The 21,533-nt window shown below is 44.2% G+C and overlaps 2 protein-coding genes across 2 annotated transcripts in view; one reads left to right on the top strand and one right to left on the bottom strand.

The window, feature by feature from the left end:
- Positions 1 to 461: 461 nt before the first annotated feature.
- On the bottom strand, positions 462 to 3,138 carry LOC149286892 (ubiA prenyltransferase domain-containing protein 1-like). The gene is made up of 2 exons (XM_089493804.1): positions 2,583 to 3,138; positions 462 to 949 (listed from the first exon to the last, which is right to left on the bottom strand). Exons 1-2 carry the CDS (start codon positions 3,136 to 3,138, stop codon positions 462 to 464), a joined length of 1,044 nt encoding a protein of 347 aa, XP_089349930.1.
- A 4,507-nt stretch (positions 3,139 to 7,645) lies between these two features.
- The window catches only part of LOC149286890 (serine/threonine-protein kinase mTOR-like), a 50,705-nt gene continuing 36,817 nt past the window's right edge, over positions 7,646 to 21,533 (top strand). Inside the window, exons 1-27 of the mRNA XM_089493692.1 lie at positions 7,646 to 7,765; positions 8,607 to 8,715; positions 9,385 to 9,617; positions 9,782 to 9,982; positions 10,264 to 10,398; positions 10,721 to 10,996; positions 11,196 to 11,304; positions 11,392 to 11,578; positions 11,697 to 11,825; positions 12,007 to 12,251; positions 12,556 to 12,768; positions 12,904 to 13,109; positions 13,189 to 13,311; positions 13,436 to 13,519; positions 13,604 to 13,696; positions 13,858 to 13,992; positions 14,299 to 14,428; positions 14,508 to 14,758; positions 15,842 to 15,928; positions 16,671 to 16,838; positions 17,224 to 17,336; positions 17,669 to 17,831; positions 18,779 to 18,871; positions 19,333 to 19,479; positions 19,560 to 19,702; positions 19,792 to 19,954; positions 20,836 to 20,981. Of these exons, the coding sequence (XP_089349818.1) occupies positions 7,646 to 7,765; positions 8,607 to 8,715; positions 9,385 to 9,617; positions 9,782 to 9,982; positions 10,264 to 10,398; positions 10,721 to 10,996; positions 11,196 to 11,304; positions 11,392 to 11,578; positions 11,697 to 11,825; positions 12,007 to 12,251; positions 12,556 to 12,768; positions 12,904 to 13,109; positions 13,189 to 13,311; positions 13,436 to 13,519; positions 13,604 to 13,696; positions 13,858 to 13,992; positions 14,299 to 14,428; positions 14,508 to 14,758; positions 15,842 to 15,928; positions 16,671 to 16,838; positions 17,224 to 17,336; positions 17,669 to 17,831; positions 18,779 to 18,871; positions 19,333 to 19,479; positions 19,560 to 19,702; positions 19,792 to 19,954; positions 20,836 to 20,981 (4,202 nt within the window). The remainder of the gene's footprint in view (positions 7,766 to 8,606; positions 8,716 to 9,384; positions 9,618 to 9,781; positions 9,983 to 10,263; positions 10,399 to 10,720; positions 10,997 to 11,195; positions 11,305 to 11,391; positions 11,579 to 11,696; positions 11,826 to 12,006; positions 12,252 to 12,555; positions 12,769 to 12,903; positions 13,110 to 13,188; positions 13,312 to 13,435; positions 13,520 to 13,603; positions 13,697 to 13,857; positions 13,993 to 14,298; positions 14,429 to 14,507; positions 14,759 to 15,841; positions 15,929 to 16,670; positions 16,839 to 17,223; positions 17,337 to 17,668; positions 17,832 to 18,778; positions 18,872 to 19,332; positions 19,480 to 19,559; positions 19,703 to 19,791; positions 19,955 to 20,835; positions 20,982 to 21,533) is intronic.

Below are 21,533 nucleotides of genomic sequence, written 5' to 3'. Positions count from 1 at the left end.
ACTTTCTAATGGTGGTCTCTGGAAATCATTATGAGCCGCTCCATGCCTGCCTCGTGTCAGTAAGACTTGACAGTGGTCCAAATCAGGAAGCTGAGAATATATTTTTTCAAGCGACCGCAGGGCTCTCATTGTGGCTGGGGGACTCGAAACCAGCAGACGCTACGACACCAATCACCGCCCCTGCCAACGCGAGAAACGTCTCTCTGCCGCAATACGGTTTTATTCTACTACCAGGAGCTGCACTTTATTATCGTCTCTGAGTTGTAACCAGGTTATTGATCAGACCGCTGCAGGAGGTGGATAGAGGTATGGGGTAGCCTTTAAGACACTAAAAAGCGCAAGCTGTGGGTGGACGGGACAAAGGTGCGGCTTCTCTCGGAAATGTAGGGTCTGTTGTGTATAAAGTGACCGTTGAGCTTCGGTGCCAGAACTTCATTAAACAGTAAAACAAGAAGTGAATGTCATAACTTGGGAAGAGATCCGGCAGGTGACAGGACAATGCCAAAAACATAGAAGAGCCCGACCAGTAAGTTCAGCTTGGCAGTCCTCTGCGGCATTTTGCTGAAATTTTGGCTTCGGAACTGTCTCTCGAGATTGAAGGCCATGGGGATGGTGAGAAGTGGCAATGCCATGCTGATCGTGTACCGTGTCGCCAGAATAGAGAAGATTAGATACGGGAGGAAAACAAGCAGGTTGTAGAGCATGTAGGAAAGGGTTGGACCGATTAAGATGGCCAGGGTGACTATTCCGGCCTGGCGGTCAGACTCCACGTCCCTGGTGTTGTTGCTGTGCAGGATAGCCTCGGTGCTGAGAGCTAGTGGGATAGCATACAGCAAGGGGGTGACCGTGAGATACCCCACCTGCACAGAGTGGGCAAACATGACAGCCAAGGGCCCAAATGTGATGAGAATGACAAGGTCTCCCAACGCCACATACTTAAACCCGATACCTGTAAAAGAAACAAGGTCATTACTCTGGACCAGCCAATTCACCAGCTGTCAATCTCGGCACTACGCAATCACGCAATGCGGCAGCCGTCGAGTGCAACTCAACTACACTTCGACAGCAACGCATTGTGTGTGTGATTGCATGATTTCAAGTTCAATCAGTTCTGTTACAGGGACAGGTTGGAGTCCCGGGCAGCCTCATCAACAAATCATGCTCATCAAGCTACGTTATATATTTATCATGTTGAAAAATGTTTATTAAGTTATCTTTAGGAGACCCTGCTCGTGCGCTGCACCATAACACCCCATCCGCAGTCACATTTTTGCTGCGCTTGAAGTAGCAATTAGTGTAAGGAAAACACTCATCCAAATCAATGAGTGCTTTCTGAGCAAGCGCATGGGCGTCTAACCAGAGCTCTTGTATGCCTCGGCAGCTGCGGCAGACTGGCAGAGAGTATACCCCCGCAAGCTGTCGGGGAAAACGCGCAGGTGTAAGGAGCTCTACATACCCCCCCCCCCCATGCATTTTCAAATGCATTAATACTTTCGATACTTTTTAATAAACTGACCTGAGGCTTCTGTCCTCCGGCTTCTTTGATCGCAAGTAATATTTTTTTTCTATTGTGTAAGAGGGGGATGTGCAGCTACCAGCGGTAATTTAAACAGCTCTATAGCCTGAAGCTACGGAGATTGTAACGCAGATCGTACATTTTAATGAAACCATTTATTCAGAAACAGACGTGTTATACACCAGACCGTGTGTATATACTTAAGCCTTCCTGATAACGCAAACCGTCAGATCTAAGCGCACAGGTGGACCAAGCTAATTAAAGAGCCAGCAAACCCTTCAGGGTCTCTTGAGACACACGGATGATAATCAGTTTTTGGATGCTGCTAGCCAGACGCTCAGCGCTTAATACTGTATATCTCAGCAGTGTCTATGCAGTCAGCGAAGTTACAGTTAATCAGAATAAGGGCATCGAGTGCAAAAAAAGAGGAGAGTTTGTAGAGCTGCCAGACTGGAAACCCCTTGTGACGAGTGGAGCCATTTAACATTAAAAAAAAAAAAAAAGTGTGTATATACACATATATACACACACACACACACACACACACTGGTGTTTATGAAAAGTAATTCCTGGGCATTCAGGTAGATGTGGCATCCACCTTGCCATGCTCTAACATGAGCACCACCGGTCTCTTCCGGTAAGGTAGGCAGACAGTCCTGCCCTGGCCCCCGCCTACAGCCCCTCCCTAACAAAGGTTTCCCTGTTTGGACACCTGAAACGTTCAGGGTATGAAAAAGTATAGCTGGTGAAAACAAATCACCAGCAGATGGAACCTCCTTCCACTTTTCATTTTATAGCAGAAGGGTTCAAACTTCAGTCCAGTCCTGAACCGCCCAACACTTAACTCCAGAGCAAGATCTGTTCATCCAAGCATTGCCAACATTTCACTTTGCTTAATAGCTTTGGTATTTCATATATACTTACTTTTTTATTCCACTTAAGGCACTTTTTCCCCCCCATTTTATACTAAACCCCCTAAATTGTACAACTTCTACAATGCTCCTCGCCTCTACATATTTTCAAACACACCGATAGCTGATTTATCCATCTTCCACTTAAATCCTACCTCCAGTGTAGAGAAAGGAACTGGACAGACCGCCGAAATAGATAAGAGCCAAGTGCTCTAACTTCAGCCTTGACAGAAAATAGATGCAGGCCGCACACACACAGCCCAGGGTGTAGAGAAAAACCCCAAACCGCACCACATCCTGAGGTTCCAAGATCCGGTCTACTAGAGTCCTGTCATCGCTCTTCTTGTGGTCAATCCCTTTGGAGAAATCATAGTAAGTGTTCACCAGGTTTCCAGCTCCATGCACAGACAGCACGGCCACGGCACAAGCCAAGAGAAGCAGGAAGTCCAGCGCACCTTCCGATCGGTACGCAAGGGCACTGCCCAATGCCACGGGGGTAAGAGAGGCACTAAAGCTCCAAGGTCGGAGCGCAAGGACATAGGTGGCACATTTCTGTTTCCAACTTACTGCCACCGGAATTGACCTGTCAATGGATGGTTGCCCCGGGCCATTCGAGAATGAATGGGCTCCCCCAGGGAGTTGTGACCCTGACACCTCACTGCTGCTTTCAGTGCTGATACTTATTTTATTTGAATCATCATCTGGCTTCATGTTTGATTTTGTAATACCGGTCAAGGTGCCGCTGCGAAAATAGGTGTTTGGCATCTGCTGGAATGGTTATTTCAGCAACTGAAAAATACAAGACAATAAACATTAAGTAACAGAACGCACAATAATACTTTTTCAGTTTTTTTACTTATTTTTTTTGATTACTATGCTTTTTAGGTTATTGTCTATAATGTCTAATGCTTAACCAGAACATATTAAACAGGTAGCGCATTTTAAGAGGCTAACATGATTTGGGAGTCATTTTACATCATTGCTTCTGTGGACTAGAGGTCAGTTGAATGAGACATCCAGGTATAAAGGGAATTTTGTAAATTAGATCATAGCTTCTTCGGTTTACTATTGAGAAGTGTCCATTTCAGCTGATAAAGACCGGACACGAGATATCTCCTCTGTGTTTGCCATTTTGACGTCATCCGTTCTTAATTTGTGACAGGGATTATTTTAGCAGACTCGGCGAAGGGGGCTGTTTTTTTTTTTTTATTATATACAGAGAATGATAGAATAAGCAGCAACGCATTGTATTGTTTCACAAAAAGGGCAGCTGCAGCAGACCCTGAGAATTAGGCACAAGACTGAGTAAATGGGTTTATTAATGGCATTTTCCTTATTATTTGCTTGCACAGGGGGTTGGTAAATGTAAGCAGCCAGGTTTCCATAGCATTAGGAATGTTACTGCTGTAACCCCATGGCTTTAGCTTCTACAAGCACCCCTTTGTCTCTTGCACTCTGCTGCACACGTGGCAGGATCGCTTCCCTCACACAGGAGAGCATCATGGAAGGTACCCAGCAGTCCCCCTACTCTTCACAACTACCCTCAGCCACCTATGAGGTAGACAATCCCTGTGCCTCTGCTGCTGTGCGCCCCCAACTCCCATCACACTCATCCAATAGCACTGCCCTGCCCAGGGTAACAGGAACTATAGTCGAACAGTTAAAAGACCCCATGTGCCCCCTCTTGGGGGAGGTTAAAGCACCCAGGATCCTCTTTGAATAAAGCTTTTTCTGACATATGTCGCTGTGCGCACCTACAGCAGTAATATATACATTTATTGTAACTACCCCGTTACCTGATACACCCGTCTATATTTTAACTCAAATGCCCCCCTCCTCTCATGATATTACCCCCATACAACATGCCAGATCACTTACCTCTTATATAGCCTTATCTTCCAACACAGCACCTGGGCGCCGCCATCTTAACTGTGGCACTACTAGGACTTCCGCCCGGAAACACTGTATTCCTACGCCGTGTGATCCGCCTTGAAAAAAAGAATCCATAAGCGCACTTTTTTAACAGTATAATCATTTACCAGTAATTAAAAGTGAAATAGTCCGTATTCAGACTCAGTCTAGAGATACATCGGCTAAACTACTACAACCTGGGCAGAAAGGCTCAATCTCTTTGCTTTTTTATTATATATATATATATATATATATATATATATATATATATATATATAATATGTATCCCCTTTTGTATTATTTTTGTTGTGCTGACATTGATTTAAATGGCGACATTAAAGCTGCTGTTCCATATAAACTATAATTCTTCAATAAAGTAAAGTTGTAGGGAACAATTTATTGTCATGTGACACAAAAGCAGGTGCTGATAGGTTGTTGAAACGTAAATGTAAAAGCCTCCTGCTCTTGTTTTGAATGAGTAAACATTTAATTGGCTCTACGTAATATTTTGTTAACCTGTCATAGGTCAGCTTCATCCGCCCAATCCGCCGCACACTGCGTGAGAATTAAAGCATAAAGTGCTCACCTCCCACAATGCCTTTTACCCAAATTTACTAAGGAAAGGCTTTACTAAAAAGGTGATACCTTTGCCATTTTTATAAAGAGAAATTCTGTTGCCAGTTATGGAGTAATCGGCGGAAATATCCCGCCGGTTACCATAGCGAATTCTCCACATTCAGAAACAATCTTTGGAAATCTGCGTGGGAAATGCTCTAAATCCAGAGCCGATATGGATACACTACAACAAAGAAAACCCCAGTGAGCCTCTAATTCACTTGTCCCCAGGTCCAGGACGGTGTTTCATAAAAAACCCCTCAAGAGCATTTACCCCTCTCACCGCGCCTAGTAACATGGATCCGAGGTCCATTAGGAGCATGTGCTTCCCTCCAATTTTCACGTGCAGAACAGAGCAAAAGCCTCTCAAGCAGACCTAAGTATTACCACATATAGTAAAACGCAAAAGAAAGATTTATTTAAAAAATTGTCTTATCATCATGGCAACCAAAGCAATGGTCCAATCAGCAGGGACATACAATTTGCTGTACTGCTGACTGCTTCCCAAACTTTGCCCCCCTATCCTTCCATATTCCCACAGCTTGGAACTCTTGTTCCGGAACCCTTGCTGAGGGACCACTGTTTCTCACTCATGAGCACGCTACGTCAGCGGAAGTGACGCGCTGTGGGCGAGAAGCAGTGGGCCTAGCCGTTCGGCATGATGGCTGTAAGGTGACCGGGACTAGCGGTGACGGTAAGGCAGCTGGTCCATTGCAATTACCGATTCCTCTTATCTAGCAACCGGTTCACTGGCGTTACAGCGTCTCCTGGAAACAGTGCCCGGCCTGTCCGTCACTGACAAATTCCCGGGCTGTGGTGGCGCTGGCTGAGAGGGTCCGCCCTGCTGGATGTGCACCCCGAAAATAAACCGCATGCCACACACACCCCAGGCCCCTCTCGCTGCTTATGACCTGGTGCTTGTGCACCCCTAAAATTCAACACCATGACACACGTGCCTAGACCCCTCACTTCCTGCCCCAGTGTCTGGCAGCCCCCAAAATGAAACAGCATCGCACATCCCTGCCCCCTCCCTGCTTCATTCCCCAGTGCAGCCCTAACAATAAACATTATGACACCACCAGGCTCCTTCATTACGTCATGCCCTGGTACACCCCAAAGAATAAACAGCATGGCTGACACCCCAGCCCCCCCCCCCCCTCACTTCTCCATGCCCTGGAACCTGTGCACCCCCAAGGGCTGAACTCTACTAGCTCTTCCGTAAAGGCTTAGCAGCCCTGTATAATGTATAATTAAATTAATGAGGTAATTTGGCATAAAATCGTCATATAATGCAAATCATTTTACTGTAATTTTACTCTGCTAACCACCCAAAAAAATGTTTCAAGAATGGAGACGTTATGTCTCATTGGAAAAGTAAAAAAAAAAATATATATTTTATTTATTTTTTTACGTGACTGCTTCTAGCCCATCACATACATTGTTTCTAAATGTATTTCTTTGACACGATCGCAAGTTATATTTTCCTGTCTCCTTCTTTTTTCCTGCCTTTATTGAGCCTGGAAGAGGAAGCAGCATTTCTTTGCCCTCGTTACCCGAGGATCGTTACCTGCATGTTGCGTGTAATCTGTACGTTGCGTGTAATCTGTACGTTGCGTGTACCCTGGACACTGCAGAATGTGAAAATTTTAGTAGCCGTAAAGCGGTATTCTTCAAAGAAGCAGGAAAATTATAGGGTCGTTATTTCGATGGAAATGTGATCTATAAGAGGCTTGCATTGATATACCAGAGGCCAAGGGCTCCTTCAATATAAGCGCAGACACCGGTATTTTCTGTAGAACCCTGTGAATGCATTTATTACGCGGAATCAGGAATTCAACAAATTTTTTAAACCCGAGCTGCACAGCCTTAATCACTGAGCAGCACAAGTAGTTTCATTCATTGAGGTTCCTGTGCTGGAGCTGGGATATCCACAGATTGTGGTCCTCAGTGTCTGGCGTTGTGCTCCCCTTGTTTAAACCCTGCTTTGTCGCAATTTTGGCTCATCATTATGAAGTTTGGAATTTATGTGTTGAAGAAAATTTTAGTAGCTGGGGTGTGTATATATATATGTATATATATATATATATAACAATATGGATAAATCATTTACGAAGTCACCAAACCATAGACGCTCATTAGTCACGGGAACCCTCTGGGTGATTAAGACCAGGGTATACGTCTGTTTGCCGTGCCGCAGTACGATAGCGACTTTGTACGTTTGCCTGGTAGATTGGGTTTAAATACCAGAAATGAAACACATGCGTATGTGCTCTATTATATGGAAATATACGTATTGATATAGAAAACAACAATGTTACAATTTAAGCAATTTCTTTACAAAACTTTGCCGGACTCGGCTCTGAATGTGCCCTTTGGAGTCACCTGTAGCCCATGGTCTTCCAGTTATGTCCACTTTGGTCTTGAAAAGTTATTAAGGACTAGGATTCCTGGATAGATGGCCTTCTGCTTCTGATTGTCGCTAACTTCTGTAAGATTCTAATTCAGTTTATAGAATGGTCCTTAATCTGAAATCCGCTTTTAGAAGTTACACCCGCAGTTTGATTAAGAGATTGTGTTTAAGTACAGATACTATATTTTAAGACATTGACACATTTGCACTTTTTTTTGACCCTTCAGGGACCCGTGCGGTCACCTCTTCAAACTGCGTCTGTCACCCATGATCCCAGCCAGCATGTCTGGCATAATGACAATGCTCCAGCAGTTTGCCAACGGCCTGCGCAGTCGAAATGAAGAAACGCGCACCAAGGCGGCCAAAGACCTGCAACATTATGTCACCACAGAGCTACGGGAGGTGAGCGGCGCGAAGGGTCCAGCGGGGGAAATCGTCTGGTATTGACATAAGATGGAATCGTTACAGTAATGAGAAAAACACTCCAACTCTGTCTCAGTCTATGAAATATTCAGAAGTTGGGTGGGAAGTCATTTTACTCCAAGCCTGCATTCCAGTGAAATCAGACAGTTTACACTCGCACATCCTTCCTCACGCTCAATAAATTAACTCCTTGCAAGTCTGTACTTTCCTGTGCCCAGTACTCAATGGGCTTCATTCTCAAAGGCCAGAGAGGACATTAGAGCAGGCACGCTGGGCCAGACCACAAGACTCGACTCATCGCGCCATGTAAGGGGCGTCTGTATGGGCTAGTGAGAGAACCAAAACACTAAAGAGAATGGGGAGTTTGGACGTGGGCTTGGCAGCGGTTCTTTCATCCTTGAGAAGTTGAGCTGAGGTTTTAGGTGTGCGCAGGCAGTGGATAGACTGGACAAAATTCCTTGGAGAAAACTCCACCATTTACACATTGCGAGATTTCCTTGGGCTACCTTTTCTTTCTTTGAGGGAAGTTAGATATATGATATTAGCCAGACTCTGCATTGTCTGGCTAATAAGATAAAATGAGTCACCTTTTCAAGTTACTGTTCGACTTGAAATCTATTAGCCTGTATATAAATGATAATACTATATGTATACACACACACGCACATATATATATATATTTTATATTTTAATATATTTTTTATACACATTTTTTATATAAAGCTTGAAGGAGATACATCTCAAGGAATGCAATGTAGGTGAGTGTAACCATGTATGAAAATCTCTTTAACCAGAAATGACGCTCTTTATTTATTTGTAGGTGAGTCAAGAGGAAGCCACTCAGTTCTACGATGAACTCAATCACTTTATTTTTGAGTTTGTTTCCAGCTCGGATGTGAGCGAGCGGAAAGGGGGGATTCTTGCTATAGGTACGTGATACTCCGCCATTGAAATATTTACATTTACTTACAAGGGGATTCTCTGCTGCTGCATGTCACGGGTGATACAATGTACTTCAATGTATAACTTTTTTACTACATAGTATACTTCTCTTTTGTGACTCTTCTATGCATATATTAGAGTTCCTTCACATAAATTCATATATATAATTTTTCTATTATGATACATTTGCTGCAAGACCACCTTTGGCAAATTAAAAACTTGCAACATAACATAAGAGTGTCTTTATGAGTGAGACATTGATACAAATGAAGATTGAGGAGGGAAAGCGTCTTCACTGGGTACACTACTGTGGATGCCTATGATACTTCAGGCCGATGGACACTCCGCTCGATCCATTGTTCAGCTATATGTAGTATACATACCTACCTACATACGTACTATAATATAAGCTATGAATGGAGCTCTTGCCTCACTACTAATTTCCCGTGGTATGTTGTGTTTTGTGTCTCTGCCATTAATCATCCTCATCTAGACAGGGATGCAAAAAGTAACCGTGATGTTGAATATTGTAACAAATACAACAGGCAATATATGTAATGAATGAAGAGTCCAGGGAATTTAAACTGCCACTGTGCATTAACCAGTATTATCCCATATCTGTGTGTCTCCTAACGCATGCCTTTTGCCTGCCACAGTGAGCCTGATAGGGGTCGAGGGAGGAAATGCCACCCGAATTAGCAGGTTTGCCAACTACTTGCGCAACCTGCTCCCTTCCAGCGACACAGCTGTGATGGAGATGGCCTCCAAGGCTATGGGCCGCCTTGCTATGGCCGGAGACACCTTTACAGCAGAATACGTGGAATTTGAGGTTAAAAGAGCTCTGGAGTGGTTGGGACCCGAAAGGAACGAAGGACGTCGTCATGCTGCGGTGAGAACCATTCAACGGTTCTTGACAAGTACTTCTGAAGAAACTTATGGAGTCCTCTAATGTATATCTGTATAGTAAAGAGAGGTCTTCTGAGCCCAGGTAATGGTGCGCTCTGCTCATTGAGAACCGTAAACTGACGCCTTTTTGTCTTTCTTACTGTCCAGGTTTTGGTGCTGCGAGAGTTGGCCGTTAGCGCCCCTACATTCTTCTTCCAGCAGGTCCAGCCGTTCTTCGATAACATTTTCTATGCTGTGTGGGACCCAAAACAAGCAATTCGCGAGGGGGCTGTGGCAGCCCTGAGAGCCTGTTTGATTTTGACTACACAGCGTGAACCTAAAGAGCTGCAGAAACCCTTGTGGTATAGGGTAAGAATACCCCGTCTCTCTGTGTATATATATATATATATATATATATGCCGTAGTCCTTTACACACATAGAGAGAATATTCTCGGGAATTCCACAATAATGTAGCGGTAATATATTTGGAATTTACTTTATTTCGATAAATTAGCTGGGGGATGGAGGACTTATGGGTAACATTACACAGAACTATGCAACAGAAAGAATTGCAACAATTATGGCTAAGTGCTAAAATATTGGCAGTGGGAATACGCCGCGGGTTTATCTTTTTTTCATGTGAATACAGCAAACATTTGAGGAAGCTGAGAGGGGCTTTGATGAGACTTTGGCAAAGGAAAAGGGTATGAATCGAGATGATCGGATCCACGGAGCTCTCCTAATCATCAATGAGCTTGTGAGGATAAGCAGCATGGAAGGAGAGGTAAGCCCCAGAGTTTTTAGTTGTCGGCTTCAACTCCCAGAACCTTCAGTCATCCTTAAGCTGATGTTTTGGCAGATGACGTGCATGAAAAGCAGGTATTATCCAGCATGGAAGTACTTGCGGCCATCACAAAACAAGATGATTAACCTTTTTTGTAGCAAGATTTTTATAATTGTCAGAAGAGATGATAGTTGTGATTATGGTAAATATATTCTATTCATTCATTTTTAGCATAGTGACAATAGCCTTGGAACCACTGGCATTTACTCTTTCAGCATGTTCTTTTTAGCTTTGTTGATGGTCTGTGTTCTGTTGCTTTTAGCGTCTGAGAGAGGAGATGGAAGAGATCACGCAGCAGCAGCTGGTGCACGATAAGCACTGCAAAGACCTCATGACATACGGGCTGAAACCGCGCCACATCACCCCCTTTGCCAGCTTCCAGTCTGTACAGCCACAGCCTTCCAATGCCTTGCTAAGTCTCCTAGGGTACACCGGACAGCAAGGAATTCTGGGCTACGGAGCAGCCCCCATGCCAGACAAATCTACCTTGGTGGAGAGTCGGACCTGCCGAGATCTTATAGAGGAGAAATTTGACCAGGTATTTCATTCAGGCCCCTTCTCTGGAATTTGTATGAGTTCCTCATGTCATGAACAAGGTTAATATCAATGTAACATTTAGCCTCATCCTATCACCCCTCAAGTTACGTACATTTGAGCAGCTTGCCTTTAATCTGCCTCCTTTCATTCTTTTACATTCTAATTTTGAGCAATGTATCTTGCTTCCTCTGCCTTCACAGATCTGCCGTTGGGTTTTAAAATGCAGAACCAGCAAAAATCCCTTAATCCAGATGACCACCCTGCATGTCCTCCCACGCCTGGCAGCATTCAGACCGTCTTCTTTCACTGGTAAGGGTTCTCTAAGATTAGGTAAATGGAAACTTTCTTTGTTATACTCCGATCATGTTTGATTCTGCTTTCATTTGCCTTCCTTAGCGGATCAGTATCTCCCAGACACAATGAACCACTTGTTGAGTTCTGTGCGGAAGGAGAAAGAGCGTACCGTGGCATTCCAAGCTCTGGGGCTCATCTCTGTGGCTGTCAGGTCTGAGATTCGCCCCTATTTGCCGAAAATCCTTGAACACGTGAAAGCCGCTCTTCCTCCCAAAGACTTTGCTCACAAGTGAGTGCGGGCTTTCTAAAGCTGATTAAGGGACTTAGAAAAACTAAGCAGTTCTATGGGACTAGGGAAGGGAGCGATTATCATTTCAATGCAATCTTTTCTGCTTATTGCTATACAGGAGACAGAAGTCTATACAAGTCGATGCCACTGTGTTTACCTGCATCAGCATGTTGGCACGATCTATGGGTGCATCCATACAGCAAGATGTCAAAGAGCTGCTGGAACCCATGCTGTCCGTAGGCCTGAGGTGAGCAATCACACCAATGTGTTTGGGCTTTATTACTATTATTAAATGATCCGCTATATAATGAAGCCCTACTATCAGACTTTAATGTTTTGAAGCAGTGATAGATACACATTAATGTACAGTGTCACAGCGGTGACTGGGGGCAAGGCTTTATCTTTAAACGACCGTTGTCTCTCCTCAGCCCTGCATTGACAGCTGTACTGTATGACTTGAGCCGTCATATCCCCCAGCTGAAGAAAGATATCCAGGATGGGTTGCTGAAAATGCTGTCTCTCGTTCTTATGCACAAACCTCTGAGGCACCCCGGGATGCCTAAGGGTCTCGCACAACAACTGTCCTCGCCAAGCCTCACCAATATTCCCGAATCCAGCGATGTTGGCAGCATTACACTTGCTCTCCGCACTTTAGGCACCTTTGAGTTTGAAGGTAAATCACACAAAGCAGTTCTTTGGTAGGCTGCTCTGGCTAGGAAATATGGCAACTGTTTGAAGATCATGGAAGAAGAACATTGCCAAAGTTTTTTGGCTAATACACATGGTCAGCCTGCTGAATTTCTGGCCACGAGCTGTAGTCAACTGTTGGCTGGCAGGGGTTTTGATTGAATAACACATATATCCATATTTAACACCCAGCTCTTGGCTCTTCAGGACTTAGGTAGCCTTTCAACCTGTTATTGTTATAGATCACAAGGCCTGCTATGACCCTGACATTTTTTTAATCTTGCCTTCAGGTCACTCGTTGACTCAGTTTGTGCGTCACTGTGCTGACCACTTTCTGAACAGCGAGCACAAGGAGATTCGGATGGAAGCTGCTCGCACCTGCTCACGGTTACTGACTCCCTCCATTCAGCTTCTTAGTGGTCACGGGCACGTAAGCCAGACCGCCGTTCAGGTTGTGGCGGATGTTCTTGGTAAACTTCTGGTGGTCGGGATAACAGACCCAGGTAAAGTGCTACTCACGTGATATACAATAGTATGGCCATCCTGAAAATCATGTTCCACATTCTGCTGGTGGAACATGAATATGATGTATATGTGACGTATGCTTTGTGTATGATCATACATAAATTATCCCACAGACCCTGATATCCGATATAGCGTATTAGCATCATTAGACGAACGCTTTGATACCCATCTGGCGCAGGCAGAGAACTTGCAAGCTCTCTTTGTGGCCTTGAACGATGAGGTTTTTGAGATAAGGGAGCTGGCCATATGCACCATCGGACGTCTCAGTAGCATGAACCCTGCCTTTGTCATGCCTTTCCTACGCAAGATGCTTATCCAGGTCAGTGCTTTTTATAGGAATCTCTATCCTTTATCTGTTGAAGGTTTTATATGTTTTTAACAGTTTTCTCTTCCTGTAGATTTTGACCGAGCTGGAGCACAGCGGTGTTGGGAGGAACAAGGAGCAGAGCGCCCGAATGTTAGGACACCTCGTCTCCAACGCTCCACGGCTCATCCGCCCCTATATGGAACCGATTCTTAAGGTACCGTTTTGCATTTCTCATCTGTTGATCACTGACACTCTGTGTAAGTTATATTTATATATATCATAGGTAGATATCAATCAAAACAAGTTTTGTAACCCCGTTTTTATTTTTGAATCATCAGGCACTTATCCTAAAGTTGCGAGACCCAGATCCAAATCCTGGAGTAATAACAAATGTCCTTGCAACCATTGGAGAGCTGGCACAGGTAAGAAGAGGTTTAACACTGGAAATATTTATTTTCGAGTTACTTTTTGTTAAGTTCTGTAAATGATTTTTTCTGCCCCTGCAGGTCAGTGGACTGGAGATGAGGAAGTGGATGGATGAACTGTTTCCTATAATTATGGACATGCTGCAGGACTCATCCCTACTCGCCAAGAGACAGGTCGGAGCCTTATAACTGTCCTACCAAAAACAGAATGGTGTTTGTAGGCATGAGTGTGTCCGTATCCCCCCCACACACCTTAATTCTACCTGTGTCTGTGATACAGCTATGCAGCATATTGATGCTCAACACATTGGGTTACGTGGGAATGTTTTTCACAGGTCGCCCTATGGACCCTGGGCCAACTGGTCGCGAGCACGGGGTATGTGGTGGAACCATACAGAAAGTATCCGTCTCTGCTGGAGGTGCTGCTCAACTTCCTGAAGACTGAACAAAACCAGGGTATTCGGAGGGAGGTGAGCTGTTGGCCTTGTGAAGCATATAAACAGGATTTCATTAAAGCAACGTGATGTCCTAATGTTTAACTATTTGTGACAAGGATCGTGTCTGCTCTGCAAAAAGGAAATTTTATTTGCCCAAAAATCCATAGGGTCTGCATGTATAAAATAACACATTCCCAGACTCCCATAGGCTGTAAGCTGTACATAACTAAAGGAACAAGTAGACCCAGACCTTCAATTAATGTCCAAAACCTGACTTTATGTACAGCTGTTTCATCGAACAATCTTAAGATCATGACTGTGTGTGTGGTCTTCCCTTAGGCTATCCGTGTGCTTGGGCTTCTGGGAGCGCTTGATCCATATAAACACAAAGTTAACATAGGGATGATTGACCAGTCGCGAGATGCCTCTGCCCTTAGCATGTCTGAGTCCAAGGGCAGCCAGGATTCTGGTAAGAAACTCATCGGTGACATGAAAGAAGCTACTGCTAGTGTCTTATCTACTTCATCCATTATTATTTTCCCCTGTAGCTGACTACAGCACCAGCGAAATGCTAGTAAACATGGGGAACCTGCCCTTGGATGAGTTTTACCCAGCCGTGTCAGTGGTCACACTCATGAGAATCCTTAGGGACCAGTCCTTGTCCAACCATCACACCATGGTGGTCCAAGCCATCACCTTCATCTTCAAGTCTCTAGGGCTCAAATGTGTGCAGTTTCTTCCGCAAGTGATGCCAACTTTTCTCAGTGTTATCCGTCTTTGTGACAACAACATCCGAGAGGTACGTGCTCCGGCCCAAAAGAACCATTTCAGTTGGATAAGAACTAACCTAATATTTGAATGACTCAACATTACCATTCCAACTCCCAAGCCTTTCCAGCGTCATTCTGTCCTACAGCCAACGAGGGCCAACGAAAAGGGCTTGTTTGTCTAATCCACCACACACAAAGCATTCACTATATCTCGGAATTTAGTCATGTTTTATGGGTATGAGACTCGACAAAGGTGTTAAAGCATCTCTTGTGTTAATATGTTATTGTTTGTTTTTTTCTCTGCAGTCACACCAGCCCTCTCCTCAAGTAAGTAATGCAGAGTCATCAGTCCAGTAGTTTTTGCGAACCTAAGAGCAAGGGCTTCATCCACTAAGCGCCACCCTATGGCAACTAATTAGCACTTTCTGCATAGTGCTCTTACCCATTAACATTTCATTACGAATAAAAACACTTTTGAGCCAAAAACGTCCAACCACTGGAAGGAACATTGCATTGTCTCCCATTGTAGCATAATGCAACATAATGGAAATACTCTTTAATGTTATGGATGTGGCATCGTGACACCAGGGCAGTAAAAACATATATAGGTATCGTGTGCTTCGGGGACACTTGTGCATCATTGCGGTTCTTTTTGGCACCCGCTCTGACTCTCATGTCCAGACTCCAATTTTTTTTGTATCAGCTGCAATTAAAAGATAAGAAACTTAGTGGAAAAAAATCAGAAGAAACTTGTTATAGTTGTCTTACAACCCACTAATTGCTTCTTGGTTTGTGTTTTCTCTTTTCATGTTTTACCTTTGGGCCAGAAGAGGACAGGACTGATGTCCCCCCAGGTAGGTGACCTTCCAAAAGTCTTCCACATGATTTATATTCTTAGACGACTGAAAAGACAAAGTCATCTTAATGAAGTCCATATTAGTATTATTAGTTTTTTTTTATTCTTACAGTGTTGAATTCTTTACTATACCAGTACTACTTAAAATAAGCGTTACAAAGTTTCTTTAGCAACAGTTAACTTAGATCGTATGTTTTGTGTTGGGATAAATACCCGATGGACATTGCCTAATGTATCCCCATCTTGTCACCCACAGTTCATGTTCCAGCAGCTGGGCATGCTCGTCTCTTTCGTACGGAGCCACATCCGCCCCTACATGGAAGAAATCTTTGCTCTTATCAAAGTACGTCCAGGCTTTTCACTACACTTCCCAAGATGCTGCAATTCTTAGTCTTGTTTAGCAGAAAAGAGGTTTTGTTCAGCGATATATCACAATTTTATATCATTTGGTTCGCTTAATATTTTAACTGCTGGCTGCTTGGTTTTACAGGCAACACTTTCATATCCTGCAAATTTTTGTTGAGATTGGTTTTCAAAGGGATGATTTCCGAGGTTATATTTTAAGGAAGATGCTGCGAAATCAAACCTACGGCCGAAGTCACTTAACAGATAGCGATAGCAATTGTTCCTGACACGTTCATACTGATTTAAGCCTGTGAAGGAGGTTATTCTGTGAGGGCTATAGGTGGGCTCAAGTGAGCCAATCCACAGTGTCTCAGAAAAAAAATGTGTATAAAAGAATCACTTTCCGGAAGCATTTCACGTATTGGAAGGAGCTGTCCGTTGAGTATTATTTGCTAACAAACCCTAACCCTTGAACAGTGTGTGAGACGTAATCAATACAATCGATTTCAGATAATTGCACATCATCCTTTGGGAAAGTCTTTAGGTTCGAAGCTCTGGGAAGCATCGATCCTTTGTACGTACAACCTCATTGTACAGCTCTGCGGAATCTGTAGGCGCTATATTAAGAAAGTTAACAATGCGGACCCTCTGCCGTACTATCATCTGGTAAAAGTGGGCTGAATGTTTGCATGCGCCCAATTAGATTTGGTAACATTTGTATCTGCTTTTTTGGTAAACAGGATTATTGGACCATGAACAACCCCATTCAAAGCACCATCATTCTCCTCATCGAGCAGATTGTGTTGGCCCTCGGCGGAGAGTTCAAGCTGTATCTACCCCAGCTGATCCCCCATATGCTACGGGTGTTTATGCACGACAGCAGCTCGGGACGCTCTGTGACTATTAAGGTAAGAAGACCAGACACACAAAAGCGTTCTCTGTTTTAATATCTTGCTTTACTGGTCATCATATCGCTACATGCATCTAAGAAGCTTCTCACGGTCTTCGTCACCCATCGGGGGAAGCTTGGAGTCCAAGGTACCCTAAATGATGAAGTATATTTGTGCCCTTAATAAATTGGCAAATCACTAATCCACTCAATGTAATATGTGATTGAAATAACTTGCACAAAATCTAGGTGGGGGTGACATCCTAATTATACAGCCGGGGTGGGTGGCTTGAGCCCTTTTCAGGAAGGAATCATAGATATGAGTTACTGGAGTTACTGTGGTTTTTGAAATGTCTTCCCATTACTTGGATTATTAAATTATATATTTTGCTTTTTCTTTTTAGCTGTTGAATGCCATCCAAATGTTTGGAGCGAATTTGGATGATTACCTGCATCTTTTGTTACCACCGATTGTGAAGCTTTTTGATGCACCCGATTCTCCGATTCTGGCCCGAAAGTAAGGACATGCCGGCGAGAGGGGGAGGTGGGATGTCTGTTACCTGTACAACATCGTCATCTTCTGAAAAACAACCCTGTCCCTCATACCCAAGGGATGGCAGTCTGTTTTAAAGAGACGCTGATCAGATAGACCTTCGATGAACGTTGCGGTGAAAGTCTCTTAGACTGCGGAACAGACAAATCTTTTTTAATTCTACTTTTCTTTTCCGAGCCAGTGACCGTTGCTACGTCTCTAACCAGTCAGCGGGATGCAGGCCAATACCTCACATAGTGTGTTTGTTTCGTATAGATGTTTTGTGCTTAACTTTATCTGTTTTTGGGTTTTTTTAGAGCGGCGTTAGAGACGGTGGACCGTCTTACCGAATCGCTCGATTTCACAGATTATGCCTCCCGTATTATCCACCCTATAGTGCGCGCCCTGGACGTCAGCCCGGAGCTGAGACAGACAGCCATGGACACGCTCTCCTCCCTAGTCTTCCAGCTGGGGAAGAAGGTAACATCCCTTTATCTCTGATCTGTACATAAAAAGATTCAAGGTCACCTTCGACCTGTTATGTGACTCCCTCATTCAAGAATTATGCCCAGCAATACAGAGACGCGCGAGTGCAAGTTATATCGTAGCTTTGCTTCGTTCTACAAAGTCAGGCATTGTTTCAGTTTCTTTTCTAGGACCTTTGTAAAGTCTTATATACTATAGATCGCCTTGTTGTTTTATAAAGGTCATGTGACACATTTTTTTTTAATCCGATCCCAAACCAAATATCAAGGGTACCCTACATTTAATAACTTTAGTTTTTACACGTAGTTGTGCCGGGGATTTTGCTACTTAGCTGATCAAAGTACATGTCTGCGGATTTCTAAAAAGCAAATGTGTCATTGTGGGATATGAAAACACTTTGAAATGCAGAGATCTGTAGCGATTTTATTAGCACGGTGCATTGATCGGTTTATCTGCCCTGTAATGTAACGCGTGTATGTTGGCGTTAGAAGCGATGTCTGGAATTAGACATCTCCCCCGTATTTTAAGATGACCATCTCTTCTGACACCTCACTGTCCATCCAAATGGAGGAGACAGCTGTTCTCCTGTCCAAGAAGACGTATTTCCCAAAATAGATACAGTTAGTAAATATAGCTTTAATTTAATTTATTACACACCTTTTAGTACAGCTGACAGCTTGTAAAAGTGTTTTGGTTTTTTTTTTGAAAGCGTCAACACTTTATTATTAACCACTTGTTGCCAGGTTTTCATGCCGATGGTGGGAAACCCGGTCAGAATCAATCTGCTTGTCTCACTGTCTTCAGCCAGTGGGCTTAGGGGGGTTTGAGTTTGGAACCTGAAACATTCGCAAACTGGCGTATAACGTGATATTCTGTATGATTTTCTTTTGAAACCACCTTAACCTCAGTATATCCATATGTTCGCTTGCTTTTATGTACAGTACCAGATATTCATTCCAATGGTGAATAAAGTGTTGCTGAAGCACCGAATAATGCACCAGCGCTACGAGGTTCTGACCTGCAGGATCCTAAAGGTAGGGAAAGCTTGTGACGTATCCAGGAATCCCAATAATTACAATGCTTATTGCTTAAAAAACGTAAAGTAAGCAATATATATTAACCCCTTCATGGCAAAGCCCCTACATTTACGGTCTCACAATGCATTGTTTTTATTGGGTTTAGGGACAACCCACCATATGTGTATACCGTAGGAGCGGACCTCTCAGCTTTCTGTCAGGATCTGCATGTTTTTTTCCTCCTATCTAGTGATATCTTATTACTTTGAAAAGTTTTTGTAAAGGCTGGGTGGGGGAGATAGGAGAGGAAATTCATTAGTCATGCAGGTTTTACCATTGAAGGGGTCATAGGGGTCAAATGCAGAACTACAGGTACTTTGTATAAAATAATTGGTGCTCGAAGCTGTGGAGGCAACATGATGATGCCGAATACTTGTTTCGGTGCAATTTTGGAAATGTGTTCTATCCAAACGCTTTAGGGATACACGCTTGCCGACGAGGAGGAAGATCCGTTGATTTATCAGCATCGGGCGCAAAGAGGGAACCTGGGTGAGACGTTTGCCGCCGGGCCCTTAGACACCGGACCCATGAAGAAGCTCCACGTCAGCACCACCAACCTGCAGAAGGTACGAGGAGAAGTTTCACATTTTTGCTCGCCGGGGAAAACCTGTTTTATTCATTTCTAATGCGACTCTCTATCTCACAGGCTTGGGGAGCCGCACGTCGCGTCTCCAAGGATGACTGGTTAGAGTGGCTGAGGCGCCTGAGCGTGGAGCTCCTTAAAGATTCCTCTTCACCCGCCCTTCGTTCATGTTGGTCTTTGGCGCAGGCCTATAATCCTCTGGCCAGGTGACTTATTAACGCTGGACGTATACCGGCTTTGCCGGAAAGTGCTGCCGATTTGTCTGTTAATATTCTCGATGTTCTGGTTCCCGCAGAGATTTATTTAACGCGGCCTTCCTCTCCTGTTGGTCGGAGCTCAATGAAGATCAGCAGGACGAGCTGATTCGAAGCATTGAACTGGCTCTTACCGCGCAAGACATTGCCGAGGTCACGCAGACGCTGCTGAATCTAGCGGAGTTCATGGAGCACAGTGACAAGGTGCGCTTCGTGTGTCGCAGCCTATAACTTAGCCTCTCGACCCCATAACCTTTATGAAACTGTTGGAGCGGCATAAACACCGACTAATATTCTTACAGAAGTTACTGTGTCGTAGGAACAGGAATTCGCTGCCAGCTGTTATAAAGAAAGCAGATTCAGTCATTTAACTTTTCACAATCCTTACGTAACACAGAATCCATGGGGTCTATTCACTAAAGAGAGACTTTGCAGGAGGGTTATGGTGTAAACGCACTATTCATCATATATTATCTATATATCGTACAGGGCCAGCTAAGCTCTTCCTGCAGAAGAAGCTCATTGAGGCTGGCCCTTTATAATGCATAGTCAAGTTAAGGAGGGGAAACACAACCTCTATGAATCCAACAAGATTAAATGTATCTGCTGAGTGGTTATTAGTTGTAGTTTTTTAAACATAGTAGCTGAAGTGTGTTCGTTAGTCAACAGAATAATATACCAGGAGCGGCCATTCTGTGGCTGAAAGGACCTCTGTGGGTTTGTAAGATGATTTTATTTAACGCTCTTTAAAATAAAGTGGATCCATCAAAAACTTAATTAACGTGACTTTATTGCTATATAACACATCTTTATTGTTAAGCTGCCCAGCAGAATAAAGATATTCTTTTGTAATAGATTCTGGGGATATCCTTATGCAATTCATGTTAAAGGCAAGCAAATAATCCGTCTTTTCTCCTGATTCCTGCACCAGTTAAAACTAAGTTGTGTGTTATTAAAAAATCTTAAACCCTGCTAATAGATAAAGCTGCACATAGACACTTTTCAGCTGTGTTGATGAATGTGTTTTTTTCATTATCGCTTTTATTTCCTGGTTGACGGATTTCCCTTTTCTGTCTCTTTTTTAGGGCCCTTTGCCACTGAGGGATGACAATGGCGTGGTACTTCTGGGAGAGAGAGCATCCAAATGTCGAGCCTACGCCAAAGCCCTCCACTATAAAGAACTGGAGTTTCAGAAAGGAGCAAACCCTGCCATTCTGGAGTCCCTCATCAGGTACATATAGACAGGGCCGGCCGAAGACTTAACGCCGCCTGGGGCGAAGTTTAAAACGCCGCCCCCCCCCGCCGACGCCGGGGGGGGGGGCGGCATTTTAAACTTCGCCGACGCCATAATCTACGATCCCCCCCCGGTACTTACCTTTAAACAGTCCTGCGGCGAGTCTCCCTGCTCTGCCACGGTGCCGGCTTGTAATGCTGAGCGCCGGAAATTGACGTCACTTCCGGCGCTCTGCATTACAAGCCGGCACCGGGACCGAACAGGGAGACTCGCCGCAGAGGAGAGAGAGAGGGGCGCCGAGAGGGTAAGCGAAAACCACTCGGTGCCCCTCTCTCTCTCCTCCGCTTCAAAAAAAAAAAGCGCTTTGGCCGGCAAAGTGCCGCCCCTTCTAAAGTGCCGCCTGGGGCAATTGCCCCAGTCTGCCCCATTATAGGGCCGGCCCTGCATATAGAAGCATGCGGTTATATACGTAACTTAGAGGAAGCGCCTGCATTACGTGCCTCGGCCCATGTGTGGTCTGTGACTTTTGACCCCTGACTTCTGTCACCT

The sequence above is a fragment of the Sceloporus occidentalis genome, unplaced genomic scaffold (genome assembly GCF_023333645.1).
Source record: "Sceloporus occidentalis isolate IW3139 unplaced genomic scaffold, rSceOcc1.0.p SCAF_66, whole genome shotgun sequence".
NCBI lineage: Eukaryota > Metazoa > Chordata > Lepidosauria > Squamata > Phrynosomatidae > Sceloporus > Sceloporus occidentalis.
Note: the sequence above shows the minus strand (reverse complement) of the source record. Positions and strands in the feature narration are given on the sequence as shown.

What these genes read in the sequence shown, in the direction of transcription:
- LOC149286892 (XM_089493804.1), bottom strand. Translation starts at nt 3,138, where the DNA reads ATGAAGCCAGATGATGATTCAAATAAAATAAGTATCAGCACTGAAAGC. An exon ending in TTCCTTTCTCTACACTGGAG is followed by an intron (nt 950 to 2,582) that starts GTAGGATTTAAG and finishes TTTCTTTTACAG; the next exon opens with GTATCGGGTTTAAGTATGTG.